The 24,126-nt window shown below is 38.2% G+C and overlaps 1 protein-coding gene across 1 annotated transcript in view; it reads left to right on the top strand.

Annotated features, from left to right (window-relative positions):
- PTPRQ (protein tyrosine phosphatase receptor type Q) overlaps positions 1 to 24,126 on the top strand; it is a 210,728-nt gene that overhangs the window by 24,133 nt on the left and 162,469 nt on the right. The window contains exons 10-14 of the mRNA XM_054719730.1: positions 13,654 to 13,834; positions 15,174 to 15,335; positions 15,440 to 15,619; positions 16,205 to 16,312; positions 16,456 to 16,737. Of these exons, the coding sequence (XP_054575705.1) occupies positions 13,654 to 13,834; positions 15,174 to 15,335; positions 15,440 to 15,619; positions 16,205 to 16,312; positions 16,456 to 16,737 (913 nt within the window). The remainder of the gene's footprint in view (positions 1 to 13,653; positions 13,835 to 15,173; positions 15,336 to 15,439; positions 15,620 to 16,204; positions 16,313 to 16,455; positions 16,738 to 24,126) is intronic.

Here is a 24,126-nt window from a genome sequence, read left to right as displayed (position 1 = left end):
TCACCTGCACACTGCTTGCTGGGCACACATAGAATAAACAGACTTAGGACCAGTGAGTTCACCTGGAGGACTTAGCTTGGAGGCACTGCCCAATGGGTATTCAGCAATTGGCTTCTACTGTTTTGGTTCAAAATCACTGCTTCTTCCAGCTGTGCTGTTATTTTTCCCACATTTAGTCACTCTATTTCTAACCCCAGCCTTCCTCTGTTTCTGGCATCTATTTGAAAGTTGACTCTTCTAGGTGCTCAATGCACTCTGGCTGCCCAGGATTATTACTCCGAGTTGTTCACCATCTCCAGACTAGGGTTCAGTTTTAATCCTGTGTTGACTCCTTTCTTCTGTGAAAAGATGTTGAGTTCGACTTTCTCTGATACTCAGGTAAAGGGCAAAAACTCAACCCTTTACTCCTGCCAAGAAGGTCTTAAATGAGATATGTAGCTCTTTTGGGACTTAGGTAACAGGTCTCTCACACTTGTTTTTCTCTTGAAGGGAAGAGGTTCTATAGAGAGACTTCTTGTAATTTTGCTTCTGTCTATATGATCTGCAATCCCTGTGACATAGTAGGGAGAACATGAGCTTTGGAACCATACAAATCTGGGTTTGGTCACTTACTGGGCTGTACTGGGCAGAGAGGTTAAGAGCATGGTCCTAAGAGACAGAATACTTGGATTTAAACCTTGGTTTTGCCTTTACGGACAATTTAACTTTGGGCAAGTTGGCCTGGCATCTCTGAACTTCAGTTTCCTTTTCTCTAAGATAGGGATTATAACAGTCCCTAAAACAAAAGGTTGGTAATAAGGATTTCATAGATTAATGTATGTAAAGAACTTAGAACTGTAAGTTGGCAGGTAGTAAGTACTATGCTAAATAATTGTGACTTATTGTGATTACATTTTAGCATAGATTTTTCTTTAAAAATTTTTTAAACTTAAATTACAGTTAACATATAATATTATATTAGTTTCAGGTGTATAGCATAGTGATTAGGCATTTATATAATTTATGAAGTGATCACCCAGATAAGTCCAGTACCCATCTGACACACTATACATGGTTATTACAAAGTTATTGACTATATTCTCTATGCTGTACTTTACATCCCTATGATTGCTTTTATAACTGGCAGTTTCTGTTGTGATTATTAATCATGGCATTGGATCATTCGCCTTGGTTGGCACTCTATATTAGTTCCCTTACCATCTCTCAATACAGGAGACATTATACTTTATTTTTGTGATGGTATCTTCTTCATTAGATGAGGCCTATTATTGGTGTTTGGGTTCATCTTGCAGGGAGAAAGATATGGCTAAGGCTCTAAATTTAAACCGGCTAGGATCCTAGCACTGGCTCTGCCCTGTTCTAGGTCAAGAACTTGGACAAATCAACTTTTGGAGACTTGGTGCCCTTATTTTAAAAGCCGGGCTTATATACCCACTTCAGAGAGTGAGGAATATATGCGATAACAGATGAAACCTCTGGGTTAGTGTATTAATTTATTATCCTTTTCCTTGATGTTGGCACCTATCTTAGGATAAAGACATTTTTCTTCCAGTCACTCTTTTAAAAAATTTATTTTTAAATTACAGTTGTACAAATTTATATCAGCTTTAGGTGCACAATCCAGTGATTAGACATTTATATAATTTACAAAGGGATCATCCTGATAAATCTAGCACCCATTTGATATCATAGATAGTTATTACAATACTAGAGGCCTGGTGCACAAAATTCATGCAATGGAGGGGGGGATGTCCCTCAGCCCAGCCTGCACCCTCTTCAATCTGGGAACCCTCGAACATCCCTCTCACAATCCGGGACTGCTGGCTCCCAACCGCTCGCCTGCCTGCCAGCCTGATCACTAGCCTGATCGATGCCTAACTGTTCCCCTCCCAAGCCAATCGCCCCTAACTGTCCTCCCCTACTGGCCCGGTAACCCCCAACTGCCCTCTCCTGCCGGCCCGGTCGTCCTCCCCTTCTGACCTGGTCACCCCCAACTGCCCTCCCCTGCTGGCCTGGTTGCCCCTAACTGCTCTCCCCTGCCAGCCTGGTCACCTGTAACTGCCCTCCCCTGCTGGCCTGGTTGCCCCTAATTGCTCTCCCCTGCTGGCCTGATCGCCCACAACTACCCTCTCCTGCCGGCCATCTTGTGGTAGCCATCTTTGACTACATGGGGGTGGCCATCTTGTGCAAGGGCATGAGGGTCAATTTGCATATTACCTCTTTATGATATAGGATTATTAACTATATTCCCTATACTGCACTTTACATCTCCATCACAATTCTGTAACTGTCAATTTGTACTTCTGAATCCCCTCTCCTTTTTTACCTATTCCCCCAACCTCCTCTAGCAACCATTAAAATGTTCTCTGTATCTATGAGTCCAGAAGGTCTACTTTTTCATTTATTTTGTTCATTATATTTCACATATAAGTAAATTCATATGGTGTTTGTCTTCCTTTGTCTGACCTATTTCACACAGCACAATACCTTTTAAGTCCATTCATGTTGTCACAGATGGCAAGATCTCACTCTTTTCTTATGGCTGAGTCATATTCTATTGTATATATGCACCACTTCTTCTTTATTCATTCATCAATTTTTAAAATATTTTAATTAATTAATTTTTAATAATCTTTATTGTTGAGAGTATTACAGAAGTCCCCCTTCCCCTCCTCATTGTCCCCCTCCACTGGGTTCTCATCCCACCTTCACCACCCTACTGTCTGTGTCCATAGGTAATGCATATATGCATATAATAAAAGGCTAATATGCAAATTGACCAAATGGAGGAACGACTGGTCGCTATGACACGCACAGACTACCAGGGGCAGACACTCAAGACAGGAGCTACCCCCTGGTGGTCAGTGTGCTCCCACAGGGGGAGCACAGCTCAGCCAGAAGCTGGTCTCATGGTTGGCGAGCACAGCGGTGGTGGGAGCCTCTCCCACCTCCGCAGCAGCCCTAAGGGTGTCCAACTGACGGCTTAGGGAGCCGGCCTAAGCCATCAGTTGGATATCCCCCAAGGGCTCCCGGACTGTGAAAGGGCACAGGAGGGGCTGAGGGGACCCGCCCCCCCGTCCCCCCCGCCGCCCCCGCGAGTACACAAATTTGGGGCACTGGGCCTCTAGTATGCATATAAGATCCTTGGTTAAACTCTTCCCGCCCCCTCCCCACTTCCCTCTGAGATTCCTCAGTCCATTCCCTGTTTCCTTGCCTCTGGTTCTATTTTATTCATTAGATTGCCTGTTTATTTATTTTGATTTTTAAATTCAATTGATAGATATGTATTTATTGCCATTTTATTGTTCATAAATTTCCTCCTCCTCCTCCTCCTCCCACCACCACCACCTCTGCCTGTGCCTCCTCCTCTTCTTAAAGAATACCTTTTAACATTTCATGTAATACTGGCTTGGTGTTTTTCTCTCTCTCCCTCCCTCTTTTTTAGGCTTTTCTTGTCTATGAAGCTCTTTATCTGACCTTGAATTCTAAATGATAGCTTTGCTGGGTAGAGTAATCTTAGTTGTAGGTTCTTGCTATTCATCACTTTGAATATTTCTTGCCACTCCCTTCTGGCCTGCAAAGTTTCTACTGAGAAAACAGCTGACAGTCATATGGGTGCTCCCTTATAGATAACTAACTGCTTTTCTCTTGCTGCTTTTAAGGTTCTCTTTTTTCTTTAACCCTTGGCATTTATTTATGATGTGTCTTGGTGTGGGCCTCTTTGGGTTCCTCTTGTTTGGGACTCTCTGTGCTTTCTGGACTTGAAAGTCTAATTCTTTTACCAGGTAGGGGAAATTTTCTGTCATTATTTCTTCAAATAGGTTTTTAATATCTTGCTTTCTCTCTTCTTCTTCTGGTATCTCCATAATGTGAATGTAGTACACTTGAAATTGTCCCAGAGGTTCCTTACACTATTTTCATATTTTTGGATTGTTTTTCTTTTTGCTCTTCTGATTGGATATTGTTTTGCTTCTTCATATTCTAAATCTTGATTTGATTCTAAGAATCTCCTACTCTACTATTTAATTCCTGTAAATCATTCTTTATTTCAATTAGTGCATGCTAATTTCTGACTGGTCCTTTTCCATGTCTTTGACATTCTCACTAAGATCCTTGAAAATATCACTACCTCCTTTGAAGCTCTCATTAAGAACCCTGAATCTCTCATTAAGATCCTTGAGTAACATAACCATTTTTTTGAACTTTTAACCTTTTGTACTCGGATGTCGAGTGTGACTCGACATGGTTAGCATTAGAATAAAGGAATCGAGAAAAAAGCAAGCGAGTGCAAAGGGTTAATAGTTTGCTTGCTTCCATTTCTTTAATTTGTGACTTGTTTCTTTGTCTCCACATTTTTGTTTGTTTTAGTGTATTGGGTAGGGTTGCTATGTCTCCTGGAATTGGTAGAGTGGCCTTGTGTAATAGATGTCCTTTAGGGCCCACTGGCTCAGCCACCCCAGTCACCTGAGCTTGGCACTCTAGGTGCACTCCTGTGTGGGCTGTGTGCACAGTCTTGTAGTTGAGCCTTGATTGCTATTGGTATCACTGGGAGGAGTTGACCTCTAGGCCAATTGGATGTGAGGACCAGCTGTGACTACAATGGAACAGCTACTATGCAGAAGACTCCTGTATGAAGCAGGACTTGCTTCAGTGGGGCTTTGGTGCTCACTGAGTCTACCCCTTGAGTGTGTGAGGAGTTATGTATGTGAGGAGTTGTAATCTGGTGTGGTATGAAGCTGTACCCCAGGTGCACTGGCTATAGGCCTCCAGGGAGGTGCAAAGTAATCCTGGCAGGAGCTACAAAGTGATCTGCAGATGTCTGCTATTTGTATTGGGTTTTGAAATGCCCAGGCTGTGAAACAAGGCAGGCTGGTGCTAGTGCCAGGTCTTGGGCCTTTTAATGATAGGTTTGGGGCATGTTAACACCAGCTGCTGCTTGTTTGAGAGATTTTAGCAAAGTCTGAAGCCTGAGCCAGTACAGGCCATTCATATGGAAAAGCCACTACAAACAGCTTGGATGGGGCTGCAAATTGGATGGAGCAGGGTCTAAGGGAATCAACAGGGTGGAGGGAACAGTGTGAGCCACACTGATGTAAACTCAGATATGGCTGCCAGTCAGCTCTGTGATGAGGGAGGCCCCAGCACTGGAACAATGACCCCTGTGTGATTCCTGTGAGTACTTCCATCTGGAAAAAAGCCATTCCCAAGTTCTGCCCTGAAGCCAGACAATTCAATTCCTTCCTGGATCCCCCAAAGCTTCTGCCAGGCATTGGAGCTCAGAGGAAGTGGGATCCAGTAAGTTCATGTGTGGTCCTTTAAGAGGAACTGCCTGGATCTTCAGCAGCCTTTGTGTCACTTAGCAGCAATCTCTGCTGGTTTTTATAGCCTGAAGTTATGGGCTCTGGAATGCTGAGCTGGGGGTCTGGTGTGGGGCTGGGACACCTTGCTCCTTATGAGAGGCCTTGGAGATATTCCTCCCTATTAAAAAAAAAAGTGCCACATGTGGGTGTCAGACCAGCCTGTTCTGCACCTCTGCCCCTCCTACCAGTGTCTGTGCTTTCTTCTTTACTTCTCTAGTTATAGGACTTCCATTCAGCCAGATTTCAGGCAGTTCTGAATGATGGTTCTGTATTTTAGTTGTAATTTTGATGTGGTTGTGGGAGGTGGCAAGTACCCACATTTACCTATACCACCATCTTGGTTCTCGCGATAATATCTCCATTCATCTATTGATGGACACTTAAGCTGCTTTTATATCTTGATTATCTATATATATAAAAGCCTAAGTGACCATCCGACCAGTAGCTATGATGCACAATGACCACAAGGGGGCAGATTCTCTGAACAGTAGCTATGATGTGCAATGACCACCAGGGGTTAGGTCTCAATGCAGGAGCTGCTGAGCTGCGGTGACTTGGCAGCTGCGGTTTTTGGGTGATGCACCTAGAACCAGAGAGGAGGGAGCCTGATTCCAGGGTGTGTCACCCGAGAACTGCCCCCTCGCAATCTGGGGCCCCTTGGGGGATATTGGAGAGCCGGTTTGCCAGGCCGATGGACCCCACTGGTGCACAAATCCGTGCACCAGACCTCTAGTTGTAAATAATGCTGCAGTGAACATATGGATGCATATGTCTTTTCGAATTGGTGTTTTGGGTTTCTTTGGATATATACCCAGAAGCAAATTGCTGGGTCCTTCTTTGTCTCTAGTTTTAAGGTCTATTTTGTCTAGGATAAGTATTGCTATCACAGCTTTTTGTTTTTTCATTTCTATTTGATGAAAATATCTTTTTCTATTTCTTTACTTTCAGTCTGAAGTGAGTCTCTTGTAGACACCATATGTAAGAGTCTTGTTATTCTATTTTCACTCTTAAATGTCTCAAAAAGTATAGCCTTCACACCCAGTCTTGTTTCAAAAATGCTTTAAATCTTTGAAATCTTGTTTGATTTCTCCAGTGATCTCCTAAATATCAAATAAGTGATTTGATACTTTTTTACTATTTTTATGAAACATCTTTATTGTTGAAAGTATTACAGACGTACTGCCCATTGACCTCTTCCACCCTGCACCCACCCTCCCCAGGCCTTCACCACACTATAAGTGGTTACATATTTTTAACACTCCTCATCTTTCTGTGTCTTCCAAATCCATCTCTCTGCCATCCTGCTCCCAGTATTTTACATAATTATTTGTTCCCTTATACTTCCACCACTTTTATACATTGTGACTTTATAAAATTTTGCCTTTATGCAATGAACAATGAAGAAAATAAAAGAGCTAGCTTTCTCTTTTATGATTTTCTAATTCTGCCTTCATAAAAGTATTCCAGAGATTTCTATTTTCAGCCATCTCATTATACTTTTATATTATTGTTGTTAATCCTCAATCAAGATTATTTTTTCCATTGATTTTTTTTTTTTAGAGACAGTGGGGTGGGGGGAGAGAGAGAAACATCAATTGGTTGCCTCCCACACGAGCCCTGACTGGGGCCGGAGATCAAACCTGCAAGCCAGGTATGTGCCCTTGACTGGGAATCAAGCCTGCAACCCTTCAGTGCATAGGCGGATGCTCTAACCATTGGGAAACACTGGCCAGGGCTCATTACACTACTGCTTTCTATTTGCATGATTCTTTTGCTTTGCTTTCCACAATGATCTTCAACACTCTGCATTCCTAATTACAACCATTTGTGGGAAGATTCTTCTAGGGCTCATCACATCTAAACTCATCTACTCCATAAAGCAAAACAAAAATTATTTATTTATTTATTTATTTATTTATTTATTTATTTATTTATTTTTGGCTAAGAGCATTTGGTAAATATTTAGAAGGAAAGAAGTTGAGATGAGGAACAGATACTAGACAGCTCCTGGGACAGTGAAGAGGACCTGTGAATATTCCCACAGGACACAAAAGAAGAAAGTCTGTCTAGGTAATTAATGCTTTCAGGATGTCAAGAACATACCAAATAATAGGCTTAGAATTCCCTCACCCCTTGGAGTGGGCACAACACCTAGCCCTGACATGAAGGTCATTGTCTAAGTGTTTGGAAGGCTTTTATGGCATTTTTATATGCCTTATGTTTCTCTTTTTGGATAAAGGCATCATTATCATCTCTGTCATGAAGGTTCGAAACCTTGGGGTTAGCTCTTTATACTTAGCATTCAAATAGCCATTCAGTGCTAAGTCCAGTTATTTCTACCTCTAGAGTGTGACTGTCATACATCTCTATTTCATTCCTGTGTCCCCGCCCCAGCTCAGAATTGCATAGTCTCTTGCCTAGACTATTGTTGTTATCTCACTACACTAGTTTTCTATTGTTGTATAACAATTTTCCAGAAGTTTAAAACAATTCCCATTTATCTGGTTTCACAGTTTCTGTGGGTCAGGAGTCCATACAGCTTAGATGGGTTTTCCGCTTAGTGTCTTACAAGGCTGCAATCAAGGGGCTGACTGTGCTGTGTTCTCATCTGGAGGCTGGACTAGGGAAGAATGCATGTCTAGGATCATTTAGTTTTTTGGAAGATTTAATTTCTTTTCTTTTTTTTGGCTATAGAATTGAGAGAGAGCCTGGTTTCTTGCTGGCTCTTAACAGGAGAGTATCCTAACGCTAACTCACGGCGGTCTCACACGTTCCTTTTCCACATGGACTTTCCCAACGTGTCCATTTACTTCATCGAGCCAGCAAGAAGAGTCTGGGTAATGAAATGCAGTCATGGTAGTGGAATTCCATCATTTTTGCCTTATTCTCTTGGTTAGGTGTAAATCACAGGTCCCGCCCAATTCAAAAGGAAGGGATTATACAGGACCATGAACAAGAGGACGTAGGAAATGGGGGACCACCTGAGAGGCTATCACCACACTCTCTCAGTGCACTGTTTTATATTTCACATACGTATTAGGATAATTTTTTTCAGACTTAAGTATATTAATTTAAGTTATAAAAGTAATCAAACAAGAATTAAGAACAGGGAGGGAAGGTAAGTATGTATCTATTTATGTAATATAACTCTCCTCTATTGCAGAAAGTCAATAGATACTGTTTAAAATAAGTGAGCCTTAATAGGAAATATAAGCACAATATTTAGTGATTTTAGAAATAAACACCATAAGAACTGAAAACAAGTGCTTAATAGTGTTGCTCAGAAGTAAGACTGAAAGTCAGAAAGATATAGACAGGCATTTTGGAGGCCAGGGGGAAGTCAGTGGGGAAAAAAAGAGAGAGAGAGAGAGAGAGAGAGAGAGAGAGAGAGAGAGAGAGAGAGAGAGGTACTACTATTTGTAATACCTTAAACAATAAAATTTTTTAAAAAATGGACAGGCATTTTCATTGTAAATTCTTCATCACCTCTTCTTGTAGCCATGTATATATATCATGATAATTAAACTTTAAAAATATATTACCATCATGCTAGGCTTAATCTGATATCATCTACATTTTGGAAAAATTTTCCTAGTGATCCCCCTAGATATTTATTTGTTTCTTTTTTCTATTATTTAAATTTTTAAATTGATTTCTTTAGAGAGAGAGGAAGGGAGAGAGACATTGATGCAAGAGCAAAGCATCAATAGGCTGTCTCCTGCACGCCCCCACCAGGGATTGAGCCCACAATCTGGGCATGTGCCCTAACCAGGAATCCAATTGGCATACTATCCATGCACAGGTATATGCCTAACCAACTGAGCCAAACCAGACAGGGCGATTTATTTTTTTCTTAATGAATAGGAGTTATTTAAGCAAGCCTAAATATGTATAAGATTTTACTTTCACTATTCAAACATACTTGAAAAAATGCATTAGAAACTTGAATCTCAGGGTTTGAGGACTTTTATTTCAACTTCCAACTTATATAAATCTCATCTATGACATTCCTACTAAATGATTGGGAATCCAGCCTCTGATATAACATTTAGTCAACTCTGAAAAGAGGGCATTCACTACATTATAACTTTAAAACATTCTTCTCCTGATCAATAACTTAAAACATTCTTCTTAATGGTCTCACAGATGTTTATTAAGTAACTATAAAGTTTCAGATATTCTGTTAGGTCCAGAAAATACATAGATGGATAAGAGACTACCCTGCCCTTTAACTATTTTGAACTGAAATATTTGTCCTCCAATATTTACCAACCTGTCTTGTTTGTCCTCTCTAGACCCACACAGTAGATTATCGTAGTCTTGAGTTTGGGATTTGTAACCAGGAAAATGTGTTCCAATCCTTCCTTTGCTATCATTAGTAAAGTGCACATGAACAGATGACTGTGAAATGGAAAGGTGAATACCTATCTCCTTGTGTTATAATGAAGTGACAGTTCATGGGCAAAAGTGTTTAGTACTGTATTTGACACATAATCACTTTAAATGTTTGTCTGTGAAGTACTAACAATAATACACATTGATTTAACTTTTTACCATTTGAAGAATGATGAGAAACATCTTTAGTCATGGTTTCTAGGTCCTTTCTATTATTGATTATGCTCCTGTATATATTTCCTGTTTGTCAATGAGCCTCTTACTTGGCTGAACACAATATTCCGTATATAGTGTTACTAGAACCAACTTGAACATAATTAATTTCTCCTTCGGTGTAGATTTTTTACTTATATCAGTGCAGTGGACAAAATTAATTTCTTTGGGGGATTCATCTACTGAGATTGAAGTCTGAAGTAACCTAATTTCGTCTGTCCATGAACTCTCTTTAGTTGACTGTCACACTCAGGTCTCTTCTTGTACTTATTCTTATGGTAGAACCCTGGGACATTTTCTTCCAGAAGATACCATCTTGCTACCTAGTATTACAATTTCTGAGATTCATACAAGTACATATTTTTTATACAACATATTTTTCAAGTGTATCAATGTTTGCCAACTAAATGGTGGCCAGTGCTATGGAATGAGGCTGAGGACAGGACTCAGTATCTGTTTAGGATTGCTTGAGATAAGTTTACTTTATTGTGCAATAGGAACATAACAGAATCAAGCCTAAAGGATTTTTTTTCACCCAAATAATGTACAGAATGATATGGTATCTGTTAGGAGATGTCAAACATATGCTAATTGTAAACTTTTCTTTTTACTATTGCTTCATAATAGATAACATAAGTCATGTTATAATCCATTATACAATATAGAAGCAATTCTTAAGAATAAATTGTTATTAATTAACTCAGCATAACTTCCAGTGAGTCTAAATCGGTAGATATAATTCAGGCTATATAGATACATATATATTTAGGGTTTGTTTTAAATAAAATCAGGTTAACTATAATGAAGAATATTACATGTAGAATCAAGTTGGTTTATTCAGGTGGGTTTGGAATTTAACTCTAAGGACTCCTAATTCTTTCACAAAAATTCCAAAGATTCCTGGGTAGCTTATAAGAGGCCTTTCATGTTGATGAATTGTGACATTCCCTGACTCGGTTGTTCTCAGCTGGGGGTGATTTTGCTCTCCAGGAGGCACTTGGCAATCTCTGAAGACATTTTTTATTGTCACAGTTAGGAAGATGCCTCTAGTGCATAGGGACCAGGGATGCTGCTAAACCGCCCACAGTGCACACAACAGCTCCTTAGAAAAAGAATTATCTAGCACGGAATGTCAGTAGTGCTGAGGGTGAGAACCTTAGGCCAACTCAGTGAGTCTCAAACTTTTGGAAGTTGCAATGGATTTCCCTCTGCCTCATATTTCCTTTATTTCTACTTCTGCTTTTCTCTGCCCCTTCCCATTACTCCTTAAGTTCTGATTCTTTCCCATCATTTTTTGCTCTTATTTTTTTTCTTTTTCATCTATTAAAAACAGATTAGAATCTAGTGGATTTTTTATAGAGGCAAAATATCAGAAATATCACAAATGGCACACCTCATGATAATTAGGAACATTCTAGGTTACGACGAACCAAATGCTCATATCATTGCCCAAGTTAAGGAGGGCCTTTCCAATGAATACCAGAATTTTGGAGAATTGCAGATAAGAGTATTCAGGTCAACTCTTACCTTGAAGTGGCAGTATATCAAGAGAGATGCTTAGCCTAGTTAATTGATGGGATGCTAGGGTTTAATTTCAATAATTTATCTGACATGGGTATAAATATTGAGAGATTTAATGCAAAATCATTGTTCAGCGGGAAATTCTTTGTACTACCTCATTGTACCTTCTGTAGTGGTTTGTACACAGTAGATTTTCAGAGGGGCTGATTGATAGTGGGAACAGCTGTGTGGTTGGGCATAAACTATCGACTGAAATACCAGAGCATCTCTGAGTTATGTGTTTGTGCTTCATGCCCTCCCTGATTTTCCCGTGGAGGCAGAGCTGAAGTGAATCGTTGGGAGACAGAAGACCTTTCACTTGTCCCCTATAGGGTTCCTTCTCCAGGGTTTTTTAATCACACATTTTTGGAATGGATCATATAGGTGTCCCCCTGCTCTTTATCACAATACTTTTGTGGATAAAGGTGTAACAAGATTTAGATAATTTTATCTCAAAAATATTATTTGGAGAACTGAAAATTTTCTTAAATCTTTTCTCCATTCTTTTATCTCTCAGAAAAGTTAATATTTAAATGACCCACCTTTGTCGATAATTAAATAAATAAGCTGCCTTAAAATGTCTAGCTTTCCTGAGATTTTTCTTTCTTGAGCATCTATTTTTTTAAAATACTAAGTGCTTTATATTAATAAGGAATTAAAAACTTGGTTTTGTCTCTGTGAGTAAAGATAACCCCTAAACATATAAGATAATTAAAAGACAACTGTACCAAAATGTATAAATAAAACCTCTATTATGAATTAATTATAAATCCTGAGAAATTTATATTTGAGAATAAATAGGGTAATTTTATTTTATTTTTTAAATAAAATGTTTTAGCAGTGGATTTTGAAGCAGAACTTGAAAAGAAATAGACAAAAACTTTAAAAAAAAAAACAACTATTTTATTTTGGAAAATTTTGAGCAGACATAAAAGGAGAGAAAAGAGAATGATGAACTCCCAATTACCCATCACCAGGATTGAGTAATTGTAAACATTCTGCCATTCTTGCCTCAGCTCTCTTGTGTTGTTGTTGCTACTTTTGTGAACATATTTTAAAATAAATTTTGTTCCTACACGTCCAAGTGCAAATCTCTAAAAAACATGGATGTTTTAATTCATTCAATGATCCCATTACCACAACTAACAAAATTACTAACATTGTTTTGGTATCATCTAATACCTAGACCATATTCATATTTTCCTGATTATCTTCAAAATCTGTATTGGTAGATACGTTGTAATTAGAATCCAAAGTCCAAACATTGCATTTGCTTATTGAGTCTCTAAAGGCAACATTTTCTTTGATTAATATTTAACCTTATTTCCAAGGTTGACAACCCATGAAAAATAGCTAATACTATTTGGCCAAAACAGTCTTTTCTCATTCTGTTTCAATCAGCTATGCTGTGTGGGGAGGGAAAAGTCATCTTGTTATCCCAACAAAAACTCTAAATATTCGTAGCCTGCTCCTGATGTTTTTTACTTCAATATCTGCCACTTTGGTGAAGTTGATGTGTGTGAAGAACATTATGCTTTTAGGAACAATCACAGTTACTTAAAATATTCCTTAGGGACAGAGCCTTGGATAGGTATGTCTACCATGAACCTGTTTGAAAACCATTGCCATGCAGTTTTGTTCATGTCTGCAACTTAAATCCATCATAGATAAACTCCTATTCCTAACGTATATTAAGCATTCATGCAGGACTCTCACATCTGGTATTAGGCAGTATTCCTAGAATACTTACCTTTGTGTGTGTGTGTGTGTGTGTGTGTGTGTGTGTGTGTGTGTGTGTGAAACAGTTAAAATATTTTAGTCCTGGAGTCTTTGCATGAGGATTTTGAATTTTACAACTGAAGTCAGAAACAAATATCTGCTTCTTGCCACAATCCAGTATTAGTCTCTTAAGACACAGGAGTGATCAGAGTGTAACATCATGCAGGATTTTAGTAGCTTCAGAATAAAATTTTGGAATATAAAGGAGACAGGAGTTATGGAAATAATATCTTTTTCAAAAAGGGTAATTCCAAAGTTACTAGTTTCTTAAATTAATACTTGAGTGAAGTCATTGTTAATATAATGGTTATAAGCAGTTTTTGTAAATATCTATTTTTAATTCCAGTACATAAACAACCCGCTCACTCCAGAAACTGTGAACATAGTAGAGTCAATGGCAGAATTATTTGAGGGTTCAGCAGAGATATCTTCTGACCTGTATGCGATTGCTTCAGTTATGTACAACAGTCATCCACATAGTAACTTTCCTGCGAGGAATAGAGCTGAAGACAAGCATTTAACAGTTGGTAGGTACAGTTTTTATGTTCTATCAAATGCATTGAAACCACCAGTGCTAGCTAGCACAGATATGAACCTCAGTTTGGAGTTCAGCCAAATTATTAATGGTTCATGGGCTGGAGTCAGAGTTTTTTCTTCTTTAACTGTTGGATAACCTCATGCAGCAAATGGAAATGCCACACAGGCAGGAGCTGGCCCCTCCTAACCCATTTGACCTTCCTCCCAGAGAAAGTAGCACCCTAGAGTCCTTGGCCAAGCTGCATAGACAATCAGTTATTACAGTTGCCAAAGCAGGTGTGATGGGGAGGGATTAACATATCTTCAAATCATTTGCAGGCCTCACACTCTCTGCAGCTTTTGACTAATAGGTTTTCAAATGTCACTAAAGGTAAATAGGTCAGAAAGTTACAACTCTAGTGCATGCAAGTGATAAACAGGTGTAGGTGCCCCAACGACGTGGTGATGTCATTAGTGTGCACACTTGCTCTTCAGGGTCAGTGGATCTTATTGTTTCTAAAAGGAGAATGCCATATATAGCAAATTAAAAGTACTTGGTTAGAGAACATCCATTTAAATTCTCTCTCTGGTTTTTCTGAAATGCTAAGTGAGAAGAACATTTTCTCCTTTTCTCTGATTTGATATTTGTACTGTTGCAAATTAAAAGTGTTACTTTATTGATGGTATACTCAGTCAGAATATCACATTACCTTCAGTATATGTTTATTTCACTTACTGACTTATTCATTTTTTCTGTGCAAAGATGACTGCGGGCAACACTAGAAATTAAGAGGCCCACAGTTTCTGATACAGATGTTTCCTTAAATACTTCAAGTTTGGCCTAATTGCTAATTAACATCATTGGAACCACAAGTTCTAAATAAATAAGTAAAAAGCTAAACACTATTTGAAATCCTTGTTCAGACAGATTTAAATATCAGTTATCCAAACATGCTTGCTTTAAAATACTACTGGTTTTGGTGAAGGTATAGTGAATTTTGAGTTCAAATAAAAGGCTCAATTTGATATCATTGCTTAGTCTGTCTTTTCAGGAAAAAAAAATCCTAGCCAGTCTCTTTTAGCAAGTTTTATATTTTTCAAAACACTAATCTCATATTCCAGGATAGCATAATAACTAGCAAAGCTGTATTATGAGCATAAAATGTTTATAGATATTGTTGGGAGTACTCAGCATATTTATTATTAATTATACATCTGCCTTTCATATAAAGGAGTGAATGGAGGGATTAATGAAGTATGTGGACTCCAGTTTAAGATTTCACTGTGTGAGCAAACATAATTTCGATCGTGAACCCAAACATGTTTTAGAAAACATTTTATTTCAAATAGGAACTACATGGAATCAGTATATCACTGACATTGCTGCCGAACAGCTGTCTTACGTTATCAGGAGACTCGTACCTTTCACTGAGCACATGATTAGTGTATCTGCTTTCACCATCATGGGAGAAGGACCACCAACGGTTCTCCATGTTAGGACACTTGAACAAGGTAAGGACGTATTTCCTTTGAAATAATTACCTGCAAGTGTTGCTCTTGCACATTGTAATCCTCTTTCTTTTCTTGCATATTAATTGTTCATTCTTCTTTTCAAGTGCCAAGCTCCATTCAGATTATAAACTATAAAAACATTAGTTCCTCATCCATTTTGTTATATTGGGATCCTCCAGAATTTCCCAATGGAAAAATAACTCATTATACAATTTATGCAATGGAACTGGATACAAACAGAGCATTCCAGATGACTACTCTAGATAACAGCTTTCTCATAACAGGTAGAACAAAGTTTTGCTTTTTGAAAAACATTTCTATCCTGATGGAACATCTGCATCTCTCTCTGCCTTAAGCCCTGCAGGACGCGTGTTTCATCATTCCAGATTTAGCTGTGCTGTGCTGCCATCGAGATCTTACAAAATATGTGGAGAAGTACCTTGATTAAATGTGTTCTTCTTTGTATTTATCTACAAAGCAGTAAAACCATCAGATCACAAGTATCTTAGGCATATACTTAACCCAGGAAATTTTGTCTGTATATTGAAATAACTCAGGATTATTGAAGGAATGAATGTGAAGTAAATCAGCTGATCCGGTGTTTGTGCCAAATCAACTATACTCTTTGCAGTGTGCCAAAATTATTTTTCAGCCTCAAATCATTCCTTAGTATTTTAGGAAAGAACTAAAACCTCACCAACATGGGAAGATCCTCAAGCCCAAGGACTTTGGGAAGATTGGGATTATAGGGAAAGTGACTGGAGGAATCAGTCTCCAAAATAAATTATTTTCACTATTCCTATGTCAAATGGCACTAATCTAAGTGTTATTTTACGAAATTTAAAAGAAATTGCCTGTTGGTTTTATAGGGTTAAAGAAATACACCAAATATAAGATGAGGGTGGCCGCCTCAACTCATGTTGGAGAAAGTTCTTTGTCTGAAGAAAATGACATCTTTGTGAGAACTCTGGAAGATGGTAAGACTATTAGGTGCAGTTTTAATGGAAAAAAGCAAGCGGTGTTGCTTGCTTACTGCCATCTACCTCCTGCTGCCTTTAGTAGATGAACCAATAAACTTGAAAAAAATACAAGTATTTAAAGTTGTCTTTTCTTCCCCCAGAACCAGAATCATCACCTCAAGTTGTGGAAGTTACTGATGTTACTGCACATGAAATAAGTCTGAAGTGGTTACCACCTGAGAAACCCAATGGGATTATTGTTGCTTATGAAGTTCTCTATAAAAATATGGATTCCTTATTTATGAAGAACACCTCAACAACACACATAATTTTAAGGGACTTAAAACCTTATACCCTCTATAACATTTCTGTGAGGTCATACACCAGATTGGGTCATGGCAATCAGTTATCTTCCTTACTCTCTGTAAGGACTTCTGAGACTGGTAAGTTTTTTATTTATTTGTTTAATAATGCATAGTAGCCCTAACCAGTTTGGCTCAGTGGATAGAGCGTTGGCCTGTGGACCGAAGGGTACCTTGGTTGCGGGCACATCCCCAATAGGGAGTGTGCAGGAGGCAGCTGATAGATGTTTCTCTCTCATCGATGTTTCTAACTCTCTATCCCTTTTCCTTTCCTTCTCCCTTCCTCTCTGTAAAAAATCAATAAAATATATTTAAAAAAATGCATAGTAATGAATGTGGCTGACAATTGTTATACTGTTTTTATTTTACTTAACTAAAACCCCTCATTATTCCATTTTGTATAATCCAGGAATTTTTTTGCTTTTATAAAAACATATGTTTTTTTATTGATTTTAGAGAGGAAGGGAGAGGGAGAAAGAGATAGAAACATCCTGTATGCCCCCACCTGGGATCAAGCTCTGACCTGAATTGAACCGTGACCTCCTGGTTCATAGGTTGATGCTCAACCACTGAGCAACACCGGCCAGGCTGTTTGTTTTTTTTTGGTAAACGAGTATGAAAAGGCTTGCCATGCAAATTTTTAAAAAATCTGATTTGCATACAAGGGACTCCAAAATAAAAATCAGCAAATATTACAAATGAAAGTCTTAAAAAACTAAAGATGTTTTTCAATTTGCCTGTAAATTTGTGAATTAATAACTACTTGCTTTCAAATTAGGTAAAAGCAGAGACACACTCATAAGAATAGATTCCTATACTCTAATGAGGTATGTCTGTATATAGAGGCGTAGAGTGGGAGCACAGAAAGGACATGCGGGGGGGGAGCCTTATGGAGGAGGTGGCATTTAACCCAGGTCTTAAGGAGTCAGGTGGAGTGGGCAGGAGGACCTTATAGAAGCCATATGAGGGGATATCTGATCTAAAGGAAATAGTGCAAGCAAGGAGTTGCTTGTGTTTCAGTTTCACCAATGCAAGAGCCAACAGCACAAAGGAAGACATTTTGCCTGATGATGTCAGTTTGTTGTTTATGGTTATAATCATACATTGGAGCATCACTCTTAAGCCAACTTTATAGTGTGTGCTAAGAATTAAGAACTAAATTTAAAGTTACTGTTTTATCCCTACATGTAAAAAATAAATATTTGTTGACTAGCAACTGGCTGAACTATATGGATTTGCTATTTCTATAGGTCAGTGGTCTGCAAACTCATTAGTCAGCAGAGCGGCAAACCGCGGCTCGCGAGCCGCATGTGGCTTGCGAGCCGCAGTTGGCCGACCAGTGCTATATATAGGTCATAATGCCCAAATGTCAGCAGCTTCATATGGCTTAGCCAGACCCTGTGACAGTGTGGCCCTGTCACTGACCTTGAGGATCAAGGAATCTAGTAAAGCAGCTTACCTTGGAGGGAAGCTGGTCACAGAAATTAATTATATGCGATGACACAATGTCCATAGAGAATGGCATTGGTTATAATTTCAGAAACAGGAGAGTGATGAAAAGAGCATTTTTTTTTATCATCAAGAGTTCCCCTAAAGTGAAACCTAATTGATATTAAAATACATACCATCATGTTTCATTGCTTTTATAGATATGGTGCTTAAATATTAGTATTTGCTCTTTACCAGGCCTATTTTTATTTTATTTTACACTGGGTCAATGAAAGAAAAGTATATTTTAAGCACCTGGGAAGTACCATGGGCTTTGCTATTGGATTTCATAATAATTGCCTTTTATTCTGGAATAGAACATTAAGGTATTATTATCTTCATTGCCTAATGAAGAATGGAGATCTGAGAGGTTCATCCTTTCAATAAATATTTACAATATGCCAAGCCCTAGTGGGAATATACCACTGTAGAATAAAATGAATTTTACCCACCTAAAGTTTATTAATTGGTGGGTATTTAATTGCTTAAGGTTATGTAGCTGGTAAGTGATGAAGCTGGAATTGGAACCCAAATCCACCTAGCTGTAAAGCCCATTCCCCTTCACAATAATGCTGGTTTCGAAGCCATCAGTAGAGCTGCTAAGTGATAAATATATCTTGATCTTCCCGTTCATTTTTGCAGTGTATTTCACTGTTTGGAGCACTGAACAGCATTAGGAAGGAAAGTAAGGACTTTAAAAATCCTATTGTGATATTAAACAATAGCCATATTCATGAACATTTATTGTTTCACTATTTAATTGGTCATAGCATCAAGTACACCTTATTTTTATGACTATCTATAAAAATCAGTTTTTTGTTTTCTAATTATTACATGCTTGCAGTTTTTTTACTTAATATTAAAAAGTAAATTTGATTTTTATTTCATTATTTGTTGTATGAGTTTAATTCTCAGGTAGGGATAGTAATAAGCCATAAGTGAATTTAACTTGAAATGTAATTTAAAATGTGAATTTTAGTGTTGGAAGGTGTCTTAGAAAATACACAGAATCCTTTATTTTATGGATGAGGAGACCTAGGAATCTATATATATAAAAGCTAAGTGATTGACCGTCCGTCCATCTGACCGTCTGACTGACCAGCTGGCCAGTACATATGACATGCACTGGTAATTTAAAAATAAATGTTGACTTGCACATGCACAATATTTGTCCCCATCTGTCACTGGCTTCCCACGTAAATTAATTCGAAGACAGTTTTCATTTGTGATGACTATTAATAAATCACAAGGACAAACTAGACAGAGTAGGAATATTCCTACCTGAACCCGTTTTCGGACATGGTCAGTTATATGTTGCTTTCTCCTGAGTTTGAAGAGAGTGTGACGTTAAAGTTAAAGTTGTAGCCCTAACTGGTTTGGCTCAGTGGATAGAGCGTCGGCCTGCGGACTCAAGGGTCCCAGGTTCAATTCAAGTCAGGAGCATGTACCTTGGTTGCGGGCACATCCCCAGTAGGGGTTGTGCAGGAGGCAGCTGATTGATGTTTCTCTCTCATCGAGTGTCTAACTCTCTCTTCCTCTCCCTTCCCTTCTGTAAAAATCAATAAAATATATTTAAAAATAAATAAGCCGAGACCGGTTTGGCTCAGTGGATAGAGTGTCGGTCTGCGGACTGGAAGGTCCCGGGTTCGATTCCGGTCAAGGGCATGTACATTGATTGCGGGCACGTCCCCCAGTGGGGGGTGTGCAGGAGGCAGCTGGTCGATGTCTCCCTCTCATCGATGTTTCTAGCTCTCTATCCCTCTCCCTTCCTCTCTGTGAAAAATCAATAAAATATATTTTAAAAAAATAAATAAATAAAATAAAAATAAAATAAATAAATAAATAAAGAAAGAAAGTTGTAAATACTTCATCACAAGGGAAATTGGTCAAGTACTCTGAAAGTGTTTTTACCCTTAATGTGGTATACAGGAGATATTAGAATTAGTTTAATCAATTTATCAGTCATTGTTTTTATCAATGTTTTTATATCATGTTTTTGTTTTTTTTATATCATGTCTTTATTGTTGTTATATCATGTTGTTATTTTTTACTTATTAATCAATTTATATATTATTTTCATATACATTTTACTAATTTTCTTTCAACTCTGACACTTCTATTATAGAGAAAGGGCGAATAGCGATATTAAGATATTTCTTCTAATTAATTTCTTCTAATTAATGTGCAGGAAGCGTGCACCGGGCCACTTATATTTTAATAGAATTTCTCAAAAATCATAGTAGATGAGAAATAATGTTCAGACTTGAAGCTAAGCCTCCTGACAGCCATGCAAGGCTCCTGATCTAGTGAGAAAAATAGAGAAGTGAGAAACAATTATGACAGGGTTCACTAGCTCACCCACTTGGGTGAGTACAAATTGGTCATCTTTACACTAGAAGCAAAAGAGACCTAAATATAGGGCCTAGAGCTCTGTGTCCATGCTCCTAATTCCTACTTCTCTGTCCTAAATCAGGGTACTCTCACAGTCTCTGTATTCTCCATCTGGATGGAAATGGCGGACAATGGGATCTATGTTAGTGATTTTTCCTGGATCATGTTTACTACTATTGAGCCACCAATTTAGCTCTTTTTGCAAAAGAGGAAGTTAAAATTTTAAATAGTTTTCAGGTGTTATTTGAAGCAGGATATGCTCAAGAACAACCATCTATCTGTTCTTAGGGCTCATGATACTGATTAGATACAATAATTTTATTTTTACTCATATAAAAAGAAGAGCCCACATTTTATTATTGTTTCATGAGAAATGGAGGAATGTGATAACTCAGTAATGTGTTAATTCTGCTAATTACAAATAGGAGTTAATTATTTGTTTAAACATTTTATCTTAGTTGGGGAATCAGGTTTTACTAATGCTTGGAAGTAAAATACTATACTCCTGTATTCAATCAGGAAAGTGCAATACATGACTAATTCATGTGTGTGTGTTTATATCTGTGCTTTAAGTATAGAATGTACAGTTAGTTGACAAGCAAACTTGAGATTAGTTTGTATTTTCTCATACGCAGTGTGCAGTAATCACATAAAGAACTTTAAGTTCCCATACAGATTACTCTATGATGATCCATATATTCTGTATTCTTTTTAAGACATAACTACTTTTTTAAATTCTCACCTGAAGATATGTCTTCATTGATTTTAGAGAGAGAGAGAAACACTGATGTGAATGAGAAACACTAAACGGTGGCCTCCCATATGCACCCTAACTGGTGATCGAACCCACAACCCAGGTATGTGCCCTGATCAGGAATTAAACCCAGTAAATGAGAAGATGCTCCAACTGACTGAGCCACCCATCCAGAGCAAAACATAGCTTTCTTTACAGTAAGCCTTTAGCCAAATGCCTTGAATACATCTGATTCTGAGCAACAACCACTGTGGATAGTAACTTAGATGTTGACCAAAATTTGGTGTGGGACTCTATAATTTTATATTTAATCACATTTCTTTTTTAAAAATTTATCTTTATTGTTGAAAGTATTACAAATGTTCTCCTTTTCCCCATCGACCCACTCCTCCCCTCTCCAGTCCCCTCCCTAGGCTTTCCCCACACTATTGTCTGTCCATGGGCTATGCATATCTTAATTTATCTACATAACATTAACACTATACCAGTATATGCCAAACAACAATCTTTTGGCATGCACAAGGTAAATTCCCACTTCCTATTTTAGTATAATCATGAGCTACATTATTTATTTTTAATTTTTATAAAGATTTAGCTTCTTTCAACTAACTATAATAATTACTTTTTATTCCTGAATTACTTATTTTGCACACTACAATTGGAAACACTATGTTATGTCAGAAAACTGAAGAGTGCCTCATCACTCTCTGAAATGGTAATTTATCAAGTTGGTCTTGCATTATTTACCCCGAAGATCCAGGACCAGGACTGGCCTGCAACGGGTCTGACTCGGGCAGTCCAGCCTGTAGTGTGTGAGTTCTTGACTTTGTGTAGGAACGATTGCACAGTATGGAGTCCAGATGATTTTGAGAATACATTTATTAAAGCTGGGGGCAGTGAAACAAAGGAAGGACTTAGAGTAGACGAAGCAACAGGAGAGAGCCTAGGCAGGGCTCTGCTTTGGCTCTCTAGAATTGCTATAGGAAAGAAGTGAGCCAGGGCGGGAAAGCTTTAGCTCACTGGGAAGTCAGAGACAGGACCACTTGGAGACAGGACCAGGCGGTAAGCCTGGGTTGAGCTGATAGAGTCCACTGCTCCCCTGGTTGTAAGTCTCTTAGGGACCCTTAGCATTTAGGAACAAATACAAAGTTCATGCCTGGGAAGAGGTATGAGTGTGTTCTAGAGTGAGCCTACATTGAGCCTTTGTCCTGAGGGCTTTTTCTCTCTCTCTCCCTCCCCCCTTTTCAGGTGAGAATCATAGGGGAGTGTTTCAGCAGAATATCCATCAGCTTTCTAGGTGTATTTTTAATATGCTGATGTATTAAAATGAATGTATAAGGAAGTTTGGGATTATTCTTTGGTCTGTTATACTTGTTTTACTTTTTAACTTGGACCTGTCTGGCTTTAATGGGTTTTTGTTCTTTGTTCCCCTGACTTCATCTGTCCTTGGGTTTAGCTGGCACAAATAGCATTAATTGTGTCTTTGGTCTCTATTTCCCCAGGCCAGGATGATTTAAGCTATCTTTTCTCTGATTAGAGAGGGGAGGTATAAGCCATTTGCTCTCAAATGTCCTTGGTTAGGGAAGATAAGGTCTTATGGTTCGCCAGCTGGCTGATGTAGTTCAAATAGTTTGGCCTTGTTTAATTTTATTGCCTTAGTTTCCCTATTTCACTTGCTCAGAAATTTTCCTAGCTTCTCACTTTCCTGCCACTAGTATCCTCTCAGGATTAATCAATAAAAATGCAAAGAATATCAGCCTGGGTCAGAGAGGCATATTTATATCCTAACTACTGGTGGTAGGCAGGAAACTCCAGAGGGACAACTTAGAAAGTGCCAATGATAATTTTTCAAAATCAGAAGTTATACTGAGCTATAAAATTCAAGCATAGCATTACTAATTCCCCTTTTTTTGCTATTAAAAAGCTATTCAATTTTACTTATTTTCCTTAGCTGTGAGTTTCAATCTTGATTTTAATACATTTCGGTCATATTAAACATATTTATTCATTCATTGAGCAGATTTGTATAGACTCCATATCATGTACTATAACAAGAATACAACAGTAAATAAGACAAAATTCCTACTTCCTGGAAGTTAACATTCTTAGAAGGGTCACAGGAAATAGATTAGTAAGTAATACATACGCCTTTTGATAGTGGTGTGTTCTATGAAGAAAAATTATGAGGGAGAGGAGACAGAGTTACAGAGTAGTGAGCAGCTATTTGAGATAAAGGACTGAGAAAGGTCTCTCTGAAGTTGTTATACATACCCAGAAATATTAATCTATGGGATTAAATTAGATGAGGATAAGAAAGAAAAGTGTTTCAGAAGGTGGAATAGCAATTGCCAAGTTCCTGAACCGAGAAGATACTTTATGTAGTTGAGGAAGAACAGAATATTTCTGTCATTCAAGTGGTATGAGTTATTGGGAGGGGGAGCTTAGCAGATGAAGCGAGAGAGAGAGACAGAGGTGGACCATGCAGATTTTTGGGCGCCAATAGAAGAAGTTTGGTTAGTTTTAATGGGAAGCTATTAGAGAATTATGAGACAAGAACCTGGTATGATTTATAGTTTTAGAAGACTGCTGCTGAATATGCTGGATTTGGGAGTAATGGGATAAGTCAGAATTATTTTTTGATCTGCATATCTGGATGAGTAAGTGATGGCACCATTTACTGAGATGGGGAAGTTAGGAAGAAGGTCAGTTTAGAGAAATTCAGTAGTTTTGTTTTGAATATGTTTTAAATATCCAAGTGACTGTCATGAAAGCAGTTGGATATATGTTTGAAAGTCAGGGAGGGAATCCAGAGTTGAATACATAAATTGGAGGCACCA

The sequence above is a fragment of the Eptesicus fuscus genome, chromosome 7, assembly GCF_027574615.1.
Source record: "Eptesicus fuscus isolate TK198812 chromosome 7, DD_ASM_mEF_20220401, whole genome shotgun sequence".
Lineage (NCBI taxonomy): Eukaryota > Metazoa > Chordata > Mammalia > Chiroptera > Vespertilionidae > Eptesicus > Eptesicus fuscus.
The sequence above is the reverse complement of the archived record's forward strand: the minus strand, read 5'-3'. Positions and strand labels throughout refer to the sequence as shown.